This window comes from Syngnathus scovelli, chromosome 7, assembly GCF_024217435.2.
Source record: "Syngnathus scovelli strain Florida chromosome 7, RoL_Ssco_1.2, whole genome shotgun sequence".
Taxonomy (NCBI): domain Eukaryota; kingdom Metazoa; phylum Chordata; class Actinopteri; order Syngnathiformes; family Syngnathidae; genus Syngnathus; species Syngnathus scovelli.
This window is the reverse complement of record NC_090853.1, coordinates 10,395,601-10,410,803: the sequence shown is the minus strand read 5'-3', so window position 1 is coordinate 10,410,803 and position 15,203 is coordinate 10,395,601. Positions and strand designations below refer to the sequence as shown.

The 15,203-nt window shown below is 41.2% G+C and overlaps 2 protein-coding genes across 3 annotated transcripts; one reads left to right on the top strand and one right to left on the bottom strand.

Annotated features, from left to right (window-relative positions):
* Positions 1-2,185: 2,185 nt before the first annotated feature.
* Positions 2,186-7,397, top strand: slc33a1 (solute carrier family 33 member 1). Of its 2 annotated transcripts, XM_049725479.2 has the most exons (10): positions 2,186-2,420; positions 2,540-2,571; positions 3,001-3,468; positions 3,558-3,711; positions 3,952-4,147; positions 4,223-4,422; positions 4,500-4,684; positions 4,753-4,870; positions 5,187-5,402; positions 5,491-7,397. In XM_049725479.2, the coding sequence occupies exons 3-10, from the start codon at positions 3,044-3,046 to the stop codon at positions 5,662-5,664; spliced, it is 1,668 nt and encodes a 555-aa protein (XP_049581436.1). In that variant the 5' UTR covers positions 2,186-2,420; positions 2,540-2,571; positions 3,001-3,043; the 3' UTR covers positions 5,665-7,397. The 2 variants fall into 2 exon arrangements, with proteins under 2 accessions (XP_049581436.1, XP_049581437.1); XM_049725480.2 differs by lacking the exon at positions 2,540-2,571.
* Positions 7,398-7,430: 33 nt separating this feature from the next.
* Positions 7,431-15,154, bottom strand: rps6kb1b (ribosomal protein S6 kinase b, polypeptide 1b). Its single transcript, XM_049725486.1, has 15 exons — positions 14,978-15,154; positions 13,739-13,782; positions 13,544-13,664; positions 13,398-13,466; positions 12,390-12,537; positions 11,595-11,652; positions 11,376-11,476; positions 10,849-10,939; positions 10,646-10,736; positions 10,444-10,551; positions 10,291-10,353; positions 9,771-9,848; positions 9,090-9,197; positions 8,888-9,000; positions 7,431-8,505 (listed from the first exon to the last, which is right to left on the bottom strand). Exons 1-15 carry the CDS (start codon positions 15,044-15,046, stop codon positions 8,250-8,252), a joined length of 1,518 nt encoding a protein of 505 aa, XP_049581443.1. The 5' UTR covers positions 15,047-15,154; the 3' UTR covers positions 7,431-8,249.
* Positions 15,155-15,203: the final 49 nt, after the last annotated feature.

The window sequence follows — 15,203 nt, the reverse complement described above, 5'->3', positions numbered from 1 at the left end:
TAAAATTGCGGATTTACAAAAATAATAACTGACTCTAATTTAGATGGTTAATATTTCATTATAAAGAATAGCAGGTAAAGTCAAATACACATGATGAACGGTTGTTTCAAGTTTATTGGCTGCTACTTAGAAAGTCACAGCTTCATCTCCACAGGTTTTACAATGGGTTGGGATCTGTCCCATCCACGTCTTCAGTGTCCCTGCTGACAAACGGTGGTTGTCATCCAAGATTTGACACGACACGGTTCTGTTTATTTGCTGTCAATAGTCAAATAACTCTTTAATTGTAGTAATCAAAGGCGCCTGACCAAAACAATCACATGCTCCTGCAGATGGAATTCGAAGTTATTTCAACACTTATGGAGTTAAATTTAACACTTCAAAAGTGTCTATATTGGTCTACACTAAATGTAGTCGAAAAACACTTTTAAAAGTTTGATTTAAGTGGGAGTTAAAACAACTCTGATGGTAGTTGAAATTTAACACTAGTCAACAACTCGTCAGTGTTGATTTTACACTACACTAGTATGTAGCTTTAAATTACTACACCATTTTGTGTTATACGTAACAGTCAAAACAAGTTGCTAAATATTTAACTCATATAAAGAGTCAAAAAAATACTGTAGTCAATTTAACACCCCACTTCTTTCCCACACACTCTACAACATATATTCTATCAAAAAGAGACTCATTTGTGGTAAGTAAAATAATGTATTTTATATTTCTACAGCACAACAATGCGTTAACTTGACAATAGGACATCCCATCAACGGGTCAACGATGTTTTTCTTCTAGGTTTGAGTAATGTAAGAGCATTTAAGATGGGCACATGTGAAATATGTCAAGACTCGACTGAAAAATAATGCCCGAGTGTTTACTCAGTTAAAAAAAAAAAATACTACTTGTTCAAAAGGGTCAGAAGGATTCAACAGTAGACATGCAATCAAACAACTAACAAGTGACTGTAAGTGAAAGGCAACAACGACAGACACGCGGTCACGTGGTTATGATCCATCCAGCCTGTTCTGTCCTCATCACATGCTGATCTTCAAACATGCCTGCGTCCTGTCACATGCCATCTGGGGTGATAAGCAGCTTCACATGCGCTTATAGCAACCGTAAGGCAAAGCGTGCTGCCATTCATTACCTTTGACTGGAGCACAGTGTCATGGCCTTTCAATGGCAGAGAATGTTTCTGCTTAGAAATAAACCTATGATGATTTTATGGTGGACAAGTACAAGATTCCCGGAGTTGTCAAAGAATATGTGCATAATTTCTTCTGGATTAAAATCTGTCTGTCTTGCAAAGTCTGTTATTGTTTTTGTGAACAAAACACAAGTCACAGTATTACATGGTTCAAAAATTCAAATTTAAATTTTGTGTCTTTGTATCAGTAGTTGTCATCTCGACTTGGGCCAACACTGTGTCTCATTGTTCAACTTTGATTCAATTGTGTTGTCTTTCTCATGGACTCACATCACTTTAAAATAGCTAAAATAGTAAAAGCTGTCAATGAACCTAAAATGCATGTTTTGGGATGTTGAGGAAATCGGAAATACGTGGAGGCCCAGGTAAGTCCCTCCAGCATTTTATATTCTACAGCAGGGGTGTCAAACTCATTTCTTTCGCGGGTCGCATTGTAGTCATAGCTTCTTTCGGAGGGCCATTATGACTGTCAACCCAAATAAATGTATGAGCGCCTCATATTATATACAGTAAAAGCTACAAAACAAACTGACAAATAACTCGTTTTCAAATCAAATGAGTAAAAACTGGTCAAATATAAAAAAAATAATAAATAAATAAAGTGAAGACAATTTGCAATTCTTGTAATGACACACGAATTGATGCACAATTTGTCTTCGCGGGCCACATAAAATGATGTGGCGGCCATATCTGGCCCCCGGGCCTTGAGTTTGACACGTGTTCTACTGTATATTTATAAATTATTTTCTCAGCACCACCTATGTATCGGTCCAGCTAGGTAGAACACTAATCTTCAAGAGTTTTTTTTAAAAAAATTTTTAATAGGAAATATCAGAATTTTCTCAATTTAGCAGTTTTTTTAGTTGATATTGTAACAAGTATGTAGTCAAAGTATTAATCCTTTGCGCTTTAACGTTTGATGACATCACAATCGCAATAACTTGGCCCGCCCTGAACGTAACAATTGGCAAAAGAAACAAATGCAAGCGAACAACGACGTTGAGCTTGATTTATCTTTACAAAGTGCGCTTCAGCATCACGACAGTACTTCAATCGGTACAGGCAGTCACAAAAACGGAAACAAATTGGCTCAAGTTTTGACACGTCAGCTGTAGTGAATCGGACACATTTGAACGTGGCGCACAAGTATACTTCCTGGTGCATCTGACACCAGTGTTTAAATTTTACCTTTGTGAATCGTCAAACGCCTACGGTAAGCTCTTTAAGTGTTTCGTGTGTAGCCTGCTTTTGTCTTGTAAAATATACACTGCCCAACAAATTTCACAAATGTGTGTGTAATTTGGCTTTTCGTGTGCTTTTCTTTATGTTCAGCATGTCGCTTATTCCGCTGCCATTGCAATCAGGTATGCATGCTACCCAATAATTGACATTCCCCCCCTCACCCCCGACCTCCCTGGTTAAAGATGTATTTTTGGAATTTACTCTACAGGAAGTGTAATGTATCCGTTTGATAAAACCATCTTTAGCCTACCTTGCTATTTTTTTTTATGTCGTAATACAAAGTCAAAAGTGCCTTATGCAATTGTTAAAGGTTGACGTTACATAAAACTGGACGATGTCAAATTTGAAAACACAACTTGGCCAGATGATTCCATGCACATTAAAAAAAAAAAAAGTGTAGTCACACAATATTATGAGCAACTGAATACCACTTTAAGCTCACCGCCCATATCATCAGCCATATTTGCCCCAGAGCGAGAAAACTTGCTTTGCTGTCTTTTTTTGTTTTGTTTTAAGTCAAATAAAGTGAATTTGTTAAAACTGTATTTCAGATTTGCTGATTGCACTGCACTCTTCGTTGACTCCAATGTTACCATGGAGGACCATAATCACGATCTAATTACATATAAGAATGGTCGGCAGAGAAAGCAAGTTTGTCCTTCCCTCCACCATTCTCAAAGCTCGAAGGACGGTGCCATGACACCGATGAGCATCTCTGAGACAGAAGTAGACGGGGTAACAGACAACCTCATCGCAGGGTCAGACTCCGAGGAGAAGATGCAGCCCAAAGTGCGTCGAGGTATTCGGACCGAGTTGTGGAACGTGCTGCTTCTTCTCTTCCTCTATGTGCTGCAAGGGATCCCCCTTGGACTGGCTGGCAGCATTCCGCTGATTTTACAGAGTAAGAACGTCAGCTACAAGAACCAAGCTGTCTTTAGCTTTGTTTTTTGGCCATTTAGTCTCAAGCTTTTATGGGCACCGCTGGTGGATGCTCTCTACTTCACCAAGTTTGGTAGAAGGTAATAAAACATTTCATGGACATCTAAAATGCACTGTAAATTTGGTTTATGAAAGTTGAGCCTCTATAGTCATGCCCATGTCACTACAGAAAATCGTGGCTGGTACCCACGCAGTACCTGCTGGGCCTCTTCATGCTCTACCTTTCTCTACGAGTTGACTCACTGCTGCAGAGCAAGGGAGGCCCGAATGTGGTTGCGCTGACAACGGTCTTCTTTATGCTCGCATTTCTGGCAGCCACGCAGGTAGCTATCCATAAACGTCATGCTATGCCGACATATTCAAATTCTATTGTTAAAGTGTCACTACCAGATTAGTGAGACAAAATACTGAAAGAATACCATCTTTGAATCATGGAAATGAATTTTTAAACTTTCTAAGAATAAAATGAAGAAGGAAAGAAAAACAAGAAAAGGATGTTTTTTTTACTGCAAGATGTAAGATGCAGTCATTTTTCTTAGACACTGTTCTCCTGTCTTTGTCAGGACATTGCTGTCGATGGCTGGGCGCTAACAATGCTATCGCGAGAGAACGTCGGCTATGCATCCACGTGTAACTCGGTGGGCCAGACCGCTGGCTACTTTCTGGGTAACGTGCTCTTTTTGGCGCTGGAGTCTGCCGATTTCTGCAACAAATACCTCAGAACAGAGCCCAAGGAGATTGGAATTGTCACCTTGGCAGGTAACTTCCTTAGCATGTCGTTCAATGCTACACTGCTGTGATTTTCAACATCTAATGTTTGCTGTTTGGCTGCAGACTTCCTCTTTTTCTGGGGAGTGGTGTTCCTGCTTTCCACAACGCTGGTGGCCATCTTGAAAAGTGAGAACGAGCCTAGCAAAGACAGGGGGAAAGATCCTGAGGAGACGCAGGGGGTTTTCCAAACCTACAAGTTGCTCTTCACTATCGTCAAGATGCCGGCCGTCTTCACCTTCTGTTTGCTGCTGCTCACTGCCAAAGTAAGCACTCTTGTGGAGGAATTTGCCTTTACAAGAGTGCCACAGAGGCTAACTACCATTTTGGCCTCTTGTGACAGATCGGCTTTTCTGCAGCTGATGCGGTGACAGGTCTGAAGTTGGTGGAGGCCGGCGTTCCAAAGGCGCAGTTAGCTTTGCTGGCCGTGCCTATGGTGCCGCTGCAGATCCTTCTACCGGTGGTGATCAGTAAATACACAGCAGGGCCCAGACCGTTGGATGTCTTCTACAAAGCCTACCCTTTAAGGTTGTAACACAGACGCAAGTGCACTGTTCTGTTGGTTGCACATTTTGTTAAGGGCTATATTGTGGCAGGTTAATGGTTGGCCTGGGGTTCGCTCTGCTTGTTGCGTGGACACCGAGTGTGCGGCAAGAAGAAGGCTTCCCCGTTTACTACTACGTTGTTGTACTGCTCAGCTATGCGGTGCACCAGGTGAGCAGTCAAGCAGTCTAAATTAGTTTGAAATATATTATAAAATCATTTCAATTAAGTTATTATTAGTTTGCAGTCATTTAACGAAACATGAACAATTTAGCAAAATTATAGTCATTTTTATTTAAAATTGTCTCCCCCCCCCCCCCTCATAAAACATATAAAACTCCTGGAAAATTGTGACTTATAAAATTATTTGCCCCTGAACATTACAAGTTTATTCCCATCAAACTAAGACTTTTTCTCCCCCCCTCATAAAGTGACTTGAATAAAAAAATTATAATGTGAGGTACTAACCAAAGCTTCCTGCCTACAGTTGGCTTTATACAGCATGTATGTCGCCGGTATGGCCTTCCATGCAAAAGTGAGTGACCCACTCATAGGGGGAACCTACATGACATTGTTGAACACGGTCACTAACCTGGGAGGAAACTGGCCCTCCACTCTTGCACTTTGGTTGGTGGATCCGCTCACAAGCAAGGAGTGTCAGGGCGCTGTCAAGCAAACTTGTGCCTCGCCGGAGGCAGCAGGGGTAAGTGTGTCTTCTGCCGTCTATCTGACGCCGTTGTTTTGTTCGTGCACTGAATGTATTGAATGCAGCACGGACTCTTGTTTTCCAGCTGTGCGTCAAGGAAGGTGGCACCTGCGTCACAACGCTAGACGGTTACTATGTGGAGTCAGTGGTATGCATGCTGATTGGCTTTGCCTGGTGGGTGTGGTTAGGGCCGAAGTTGAAGAGGCTGCAGGATCACAGTCCAGCTGCGTGGAGATGCAGAGTTGCAGTTGATGACTAAATTAGTCCTATTTATTTTAATTTTTCCTCCTCGTGCAAATCAACTTCTGAATGCTGGACCCTTTAATTTTGCTATCTTTTTGCATCGGGCCTTTTGTTTCTTTGCTGAGGAGTGACCAAATCATGACCAAATCAGCTGGCTCCAACACTATCAAATAAGGATCCACTACCATATCCATCCTAAGGAAAGAATGTTCACAGTCCCACCCAAAAACTATGCAACATACCTGACGGATCACCTTCTAGTTTTCTTTATTAACTGATGGGAAAGAAACAACAATTTTAAGTGGATCACATAGTTTCTTTGTGTGCTTTGGTGGGAAATTGTTGAAAATACATACATATATATACACACACACGCACACTCGCCCTGTAGGATGATGCTTTTTTGGGGAAAGTTGATTTTACTAAAACGGACCAAGAACAGCAGAGCTTGGAACTTTTTGGCAGTTGAATTTTTTTGGGTGCATTACTGCAGTTGGACAAAAGGTGGCTGTAATACACAAAGTATTCCGCCAAAAGAAAGCTAACATCATTAGGGACAAGGATTTTGTGTTGCAGTCTGTGCTCTAATGTAATATATACAAATCACACCTGAATATAATAGCAACAATGAAACTATGAAGGAAAAAGTGGCACTTAGTGACTCACTGGAATTTTACTACACTTGCTCAAGCCGTAACACCTTTTACTTTACATTTTTTTGTAAATGACCAACCCCCCCCCCCCCCCCTCCATCTTTTACCTTACTGTTACAGGTCTGTAATTCCCAACCAGGTGGGATTAGACCTCTTTACTGGAACAGGAGTGTCATTTCTATTTATATTTTTTATCAATGTTCTGGATGCTGGTGTATATAACCCTGCAAATTCTAATAGACCGGTTCGGTGTTTGAATTTTGTAAGCTCAATTTTAATGCTTTATGTGTAGTATTTGATTATTTTTCTCTCTGTGCGCGGGGGGGGGGGGGTTCACTGCTCTTCTTCACTTGGATCTGATTTGTCATGTGATAACATAACGTGTGCCTTTTCAACTGGGAAGATTCAAATGAAGGTCTACTCAAGATAACCATTGTTTTTGATTTTTTTTTTAACAAATTTTTGGGGGGGTTAACACCTTTATTTGTGTTGCATGCATACTTGAAACCCACTTTCTGCCACTTTATGCAGTTGCCTGTTAGAAGTTAAAAAATGAGTACAGCTTTACACCTGTAGAACATCACCATTACAAATGAAAAGTCAAAAGCTACTAAAGATGTATGAATTGTGACAATGACCCACTGATTTGTTTCTGAGACCGAGCATACAAGATTTTGTTTGAAGATTCCCACTAGTTAATTTTTTTCCTATCCCAAAGTACCACTTCGCCTTGGGGTTGGATGTTGGCATGTCTTGAGTATTTTTGAACGTTTTTTGTTGACACAATAATTTGCCTGAATTTCTTCCATTATCATTGAATCGGTTATGCCCATCCCACAAAGCCTGGCAAGCTTTGCGTTAAATCTAATGACTGAAAAGTCATCCTAAAATGCCTTTTGAGAATACATATGGTATTTTGAATTGTTTTTTTGGTTGGTTTAATTGGTCACAAGAAAGATGTCTTGTGTTAAAATCTAGAATTCAAATTATGACGGAAACAGGGTTGGACCGTTGTGTAGATTTTTATCTTGAGGCTGATATGAGAAGTGACTTGAAATACATCCAATGTCATTAAACATTAACTTGTGGCTGTGAAGTGCTGTCACACACGAAAGACACAAAAACAACACACATTTTTCTATTTTATTATAATTTCCCTTGCTTAACCAGGAATTTTCAAATGTCCTCCCAAACAAGTGAGCTTGGAGGTAGCGAATAAGCCCAAATTTATGAGAGCATTCAAACTGGAAAAAGTGCCCAGATGTCACTGGGCGCAGTGACAGTGGGATGCTTATTCGTGTTATGTTAAATGACAATAATGCAATCAGACATCCTAAGAGGGGTAGATTAATTTTGTATGGGTCTCCAAGCACATCGAACCCGTAATGCCCCTCCTTCCAAATGGCAAAAAATCCAAACATAATTGATATGTTTCATTTAGGCTCTTATTCATAATTGATGCATAGCACAATATTAGATTAAAGCTACAGCCACTACTATAGACCAAATTGCATCTTTTTTTCACAGAATCGAGAATCATTTGCTGTCTGCCAGCAACATGAGCAACTTCAATGGCATTCACTAAATCAGCATAAAGCACTTGGATGTCTTCTTGTACAGCAGATTGCTCTTTTTGCTAAAAAATATCTCTTGCTGGAGCTCCTCCGAATGTCTTCGGTCCTTCCTAGCACCAGCTCAGTAAGATGTGGGAGGGGATCAAACGGGGAACCAGAAATGTGGCGACGACAATGCAAGATGGTAACACTGATGTATGAACCGAGGCACACCGGCTTCCCGGATCAGCATCCCACCGCCAGGCTGACAGCACATGTAGTGTGTGGATGGGCAAGATTTGATTGAAATTGTCTCTAGCATCCGTACGTTTTTGCTTTGCTTCTTAAAAATATCAACAAAAGAAAGTCAAGAAATAAATTGGAGGGGAGTTGGGTCATAGGTTCATACGTAAATGCTCGGGCCTTTTGGCCATCACAGGGTATGCTTGATGCTTCATCTGAGCCAGGTTGACCCCGGCAGGTTGACGAATTGGAAGAGGGGCCGAGGCTTCCGAGTTGGTGGTCACATCCATCTGTTCTGGAGTGGAGACTTCCATAGCCTGGTCCTGAGAAGACTGGAGGAGAGTCGGTCCTCCGCTAGAGAGGAGGGAACTCCGTAGCCAGCAGTCCCCTCCTGAAAATTTTACTGGGCTGAAAGGATGGAAGGGGAGTAGAAGGCATGACAAAATGCTAAGTTAAAACAATGTAAACATTCACTGGCAATTCACAATTATTGACATGACGAATACTATGAATCCTCGTTTTCTTAAAAAAAAATTTTAAAAATACTAGAACTATTTTAATGGGGGTTTAACATATACCTTTTAGCAGTGCAAATTTCACAAATTGATTCCATAACGGTTACAGAGACTGTACAAACTGAATGTAGTCCCGAGAATCTAATGAGAGCCAATATGTATAAAAATTCAGCTTTTACAAAGATGACAATGATTAGTTCTATACGTCAGTCAGTTTTTCTTTTTTACTCAGCTTTGACCACATTATGATAGATGACAACATCAAGCTGTTTTACCTGAGAGGCGTTCTAGGGCTGCCAATGAATCGCCGAGGCGAACGGATTTTTGGCTCAAAGGAGAATTTCTCTTTGATATTTTCCAGGACTGAAGGAGCCACATAGGTGAAGCCCTGTGTGAACGTATGCGGCACATTATATAGGGAAGCAAGGTGAGTGTTTCTGGTCAAAAAACCAAAGAGTCCAAATGAGCAGACGTTACCAAGAAAGCTTGATTAGCACTTTCACTCAACGTCGAGTCATCAGGGCTGTCGACCGGCGTCTGACTGGTGAATTTAGAATCAAACTGACTCACATCTTCAGCTGATTGCTGCAAAGTCAGAGGAAAAGGCATCATAAATAAAAACATTCAGAGAAACACATTGGCATCTTGATTTTTGAGTCCCCCAAATAAATTGTTCTACTTTGTATGACAAGCCAAAATCTGAATTACAAGCAAGCTTTGGATGTGTCATGGCTCAAAAAAAAAATAAGATGATGCATTTTCAGACTTTCAGTGTATTGAACGGGACGAGCAGTCAATCACCTAAATACAAAATGAAAACACTTGCAAGGATTAGGCCAAAACTCACACCTCGACATTTACAACCAGATTAAGGGATGCCAGCTCAATTTAGTGTCACACATCACTATCTAGAGTCATTACAATTTATAAAACAAACAGTGGACGGCGTGAGAATGCCACCAAGAACAGAACCCTTACTCACAGAACCCCTTACTGCTAAACTTATCGTTTTATTGTCATGACCTAGAGATTTATTAAAAAAAAAAAAAAAAAAAAAACTACATTATGCCATTTTGTGGATAGGAACGGTAAACAACAAACTGAGCCTGCATAAGTAAAACGGGTCCAGTCTAAAACAACACGTGGCCCCCTACTCACCAAGAAAGGTTTGAAAGGAGGCTCAACTTTCCGAGCCAGCAAATCTTCCCAGTTGATGTGTCGGAAGAAGAGATGTGCCTGTGGGACATGATGACGGTTAATTGATGCCGTAGTAGAGACACAATTCATTTGCCTGTTCCTTTAATGCAGAACACACTGAATTGGAGAAACTTGCTAGTGCAGATTCCTAAATTCTTGAGGAGAGCATAATAAAAGTCGCCTTGCAGATGTGCCTCACGTGCTAATTTTTGACCCCAAAAAACCCTCAACACTTAAGTTGAACATGAAATCAATGAACTCATGGAGACAAATGAACATACAGCAGACCAAACTTTCTCTTCACACGTTCTTAACAGCCCTCGTTACGAACGCTCTGTCTTTTCACATGTCGCCTGAAGTCGAATGCCGGCTGAGCCGAGCTCTAGTGAGGTATGTCAAGGCCTTGCAAGATTTCCTTAATGCTGACATGTCGCACGATTCACAGAAGTTGCACCTCTTCTAATTTAAAATGGATGCTCACCTGCACCTCCTTGGCATCATCCGCACCTGCTCCCAACCGCGATGAGGCGTTTCTCTTAAGCAACTGCACGCACATTTGAAGTCATTAGAAAAGCATATTCAAACTTTGCAGAAACACGTTGAGATAAAAAAAAAAACAAAAAAAAAACGCTACCCGTTTCAGGAGGTCTCTGGCTTCCTGTGTGAGGTAGGGTGGCAGGCTAAGCTTGCACTTCAAGATTTTGTCGATGGTCTTCTTGCGGTTTTCGCCAGTGAATGGCGGCTATAGACGGAGGTGAAAAATAACTGTTCACTCACGGGCAGGACTGGTTCTACATAAGGATTTGGAAAAAGGCAATTTTGTGAGCCACACTGACCGCCCCGGTGAGCATGTCATACATCAGAGCGCCCAGACTCCACCAGTCTACGGCTCGATTATGTCCACTTCGCATTAATATCTCCGGGGCCCTGTACCAATAAGAAGGCATGTCTCGTTCAAAAAGCAGAAAACAATTTGTGGGCGATCCAAAAGTAAAATTGTCCATACATATTAGTGTTAGGCGGGGGCGGAGTTACTTACATGTATTCGATGGTACCACAGAAAGTGTGAGTGACTGTACCGTCGTGAATCGACTCTTTGCACAGTCCGAAATCTGTTAACTTGACATGGCCTGGAAGGAACACGCACGCACGCACGCACACACATATGTAGGTTTAGATTTCACATCTAATTTGTTCAAGCTCTTTCAGTTATATGGTGAACCCCCAAATATTTGCAGTTTGGTTTTTGCGAATCCACTTTCTTTAGCGTTCTTCACTGAAAGACTTTTATTTTGTTGCATACTGTGTAACGTCAATTAAGATTTTAAGTTCAATTCTATTCTGGCTTCTGCTCAAGACACATTACTTTGGCGCTATGTGGTGGAATCTTGCCGTTATTGTTGGATGCATAAGATAATTATCGCAGTATTCATACACTTTTATTTGGTGCTGTGCGATTTTTCGGATGTAAAATGGGTTTCTTGGCTCAGTGAAGGATGGAAAGCACTGATCTAGTGGTTGGTGTCGCACGATTTTGTGAACCAATATCTTAACACTCTCACACACCTTGATTGTTCAGCATGATGTTCTCAGGCTTCAGGTCTCTGTAGATGATGCCCTTCTGGTGCAGGTGACCCAGAGCCATAGAAATCTCAGCTAGGTAAAAACTACAAGGAAAGACAATAACCTTAGTCGCACTATTCATATTTCAAGCCTTAAATAAATGACCTCACAGAACATACCCCCCCCCCCCCCCCCCCCCCGAATTTTTAAAAATCTTCTCACCAAGCTGTGTCTTCCATGAAAATTCCCTCCCTCTCCAGCTGCATGAAGAGTTCTCCTCCTGCAAGGAAAAACACAGCGGCATGAGTGAATGCACACATCACCTGGTAGCCGCCCTTGACTCCTTTGCAGACAAGCACAGCTTCATTTTTTCCCACCACAAATTTTAGACAGCACCAACACAAGACAGTACAATGATTGCAACCCAGCGTATAATAGCGGTGAAAACTTGACATTTAAATGTCTTTAAAGTAGTATAATGCATCATCATGGTGCTCATTTGAGTCACACAGGTGAGCTGGCACCAATTCCAGCTGACTTTGGGCAATTTTCAATTGGAAATATGCTACTCAAGTGTGAGATGCATGACGGTCGCAAATTTCACAAGACATCATATGTAATACATAACAAGTGAGACGAGCAGATTTCATTCATAGTAGACTAGCGTGTTCGGCAGGGATATTCAATTACGTGCTTTGTTTTTAAATATTCGAAATACTGAAATCTATTTTTACACTTGTGAAAGACAAGTCACACCCAGCGGCAAAAAGGCATCACACGTTTGTAGTTCAAGTTAAGTGTGTTAGGACACTGTTGTAACGTCAACTAGTAAGTTGTTTTGACGCTTCTATGCTAGTTAACTAAAAACAAAAGTTGATATCTTAAAACCTGCATGGATATTAGGTTTTATAACGGCATTCGAATCCGAACAAACTGCAGGTCGATGAACATCCTGAAAATGATTGTGTTCTTACTCTCCTATATTTGTGTGTCAGGTGTGCACATTGTAGCACTGACCGCTCAGGTACTCCAGGATGAGGTACAGCTTCCCGCCTGTCTGAAAGGCGTAGATGAGATCAACAATGAAAGGGTGCTTCACCTCTTCCAGGATGTTCCTCTCCGCCTTGGTGTGGGCTGTGTCCTTGGCATTGCGTACAATCATTGCCTGTCACAGACCCAACCACAATAAAAACAAAACATGAAGTTGTTATGAGACCCAATAAAACAGTTTGCTCACTTAACTGGAAAAGTGGGAGGTGTGAGCTGAGTCATTGATCCACCTCCACATAGATAGTGACATTTGTTAATGATTGCTAACATGGTAGAGTCAAATGTGTATCCTTTTTTTATGAGTAAATAATCAGAGAGCCATATTTGACAAATCCTCACTGAAAAAGTCACTAAAGGAATATGCACTGAAACAACATATCATATAGCGAGTGAGTAAAAGAGCATTTCATTGTTGAGGCCGTCACAATACATGGCTGGCCGGGAAAGATAAAATTCTTGAAGTCTCTCATGACACAGTGGTTGGGAATTACCAACTTGGGCCTGGTACACACGCGGATTTTTCCAATTTTAAAATTCAAAATAAATAATAATAGTCTCAACACGTAACACCACATGAAAAAGAATGATTTGCAACTTCACAAATACGGTCTTCAACAAGTCACTGGGGTTGTTGGGGTCAATCAAGGGGAAAACAAGCAGAATCATCTGAGGCAAGCGCGCTGACGGTGCCAAGGCTGCAGCACAGCAACACACATGGCAAACTTCCAAACTGGCCCAGAATTTTTTTAACACTACAACCACAGGCCTCAAGGACACACAAGCAGTGGCACCTCAAAAGTTAAAAACCTTCAATACTGATGTTGAAGTCGCAAAGCTTCGCATTTCAATCTGTCATAATCCATGACATCATACAAGCCATCAGAATATCGCTTGAAACTTCTGTTCGCCTGCGCGTGCATGGCTTGCTTTGTGTTGGAATATTTATAGAACTTGGATTTAGGATACAAAAAATACCTTTTTTAAGACTTTCATGGCAAATATTTTGCCTGAAGCGGCTCCGACGACTTTTCGAACTTGAAATACCTGTGAATAGAGGAAATGTTATTTATGAGCTTGTCAAAAGAAAAGTTGAAAAATCAAATAGCCTCTTCAACACATACCTTTCCATAACCGCCTTTACCCAGAACTCTTAGCAGTTCAAAACACTCTGGTCTAATATTTTCTGTCCCCTGATTGACATTATCTTCTGATATCTCTATCTTCTCACAACCTTCCATGTTACTGCAAAGAGACATCCAATACAGAAAAACATGTGGTCATACAAACTCTGGTGAGCAACGAAATTCAATACTTACAATTCAAATCCGCTGCACTGGTCCATGATGTCATTGATTTGTGCCTGGAAGAAAGAGCAGATACTGATGTGAAACAAAGAAAATAGCAAGGTGGACAATAAAACAATACCTTTTTACCTATGCATTAACATCAAGACATTTTTTTTTTAATTTCCGGATAACATTTTTGCACACAGTGAATGTCATGTTTGGCCTCATTAACATTTATGGAAACAATAAAGTATATAAAAACGTAACAACACAGTAGTAAAAGGTGGGTGGAGATGTCACAATTTTGTGTATTTAGTATTTTCTCATAAATCTATACTATTGGTCAGTCCACATGTGTAGGTTTAATATTTACAATTTTTTACCATTCTTAAGTGTTAAAAACGGCTTGTCGTCTTTGATGCTATGATGTTAAAAGAGGAACATAAAAGATAAGCAACATGCGGTTTTGGGAGGGTCTCCTGCAAAGTGATGATTTGAAGCCAGCTATATGCTTTTACTATATTACATTAAATGAGGTTTGTCTATTTAAAGTGAAAGTGCTTCTGTTCATGATAAACATGAGCTGTTGCAGTGCATCACTGTTTCCTGAAAATCAACGTGACGCAAGACGTTCAGCAACAATCTAAATTTAAACACTCATTTGCTTTTAAAAATAAAAAAACTAATCTGAAATATAAGTTTGATTTTAATTCACATTAGTTTGTGATAATACTATTAACTATGAAATTCCTTTAACAGCAGGCAGTAGTGTTGTCCTAGGGAAATGTAGTACTCTGCATACAAGCAATAGTAGTGTGGAGTGCATTTGGGCAGATTCCCGCACTACAAGTAAGAACTCCACACAGAGCCACTCTGTTACAGTACTGCCAAAATAAACTGTTGCACACTGAGACACATTTATCACTACTGCCCAGTAGCCAAGTAAGGCTGTGCTTACACAACTCCAAAATGACAGCGATGGCATTTAAACGTAACAGCGTCGCAGTTCCACTAGCAGCTATTAGGCAGAATCCAAGTCAACTAATTTGGCTGCTCTGAAAGATGTGCGGGGTTGAAAGTGGCGCGCATGTTAGCTTGAGCTAACGCTACCCGTGAGGAGGCCCGGGAACTCCGGCTGCGGGAGTAGGCCTGTGGTGGTTGGCAGGCGAGCAGGCAGAAAAGCGGCTAACAGCTAGCTCGCTAGCTACTGTGCATTAAGAGTTTCTGCTGTGACAAGCCAAGCGGCTCCGCTCAGAAGCTTTAAAGTACCTCGTCAGTCTCATCATCGGAGACATTTTGCTCCGGCTGGTCCAAATCAATGTCAAACACTCCGGCCATGGCAGCGCTTCGGTTCGCTCTGTCACAGACCGCAAGAATTACGTCCCCCACCTCATGGACAAACACACACCGCCGCCATGACCGGCTACTACACCGAGCATGCGCAGTGCTGTGCACAACCAAAGGGGCGGTGGGCGGTAACCTTTTTTTCGTTCTT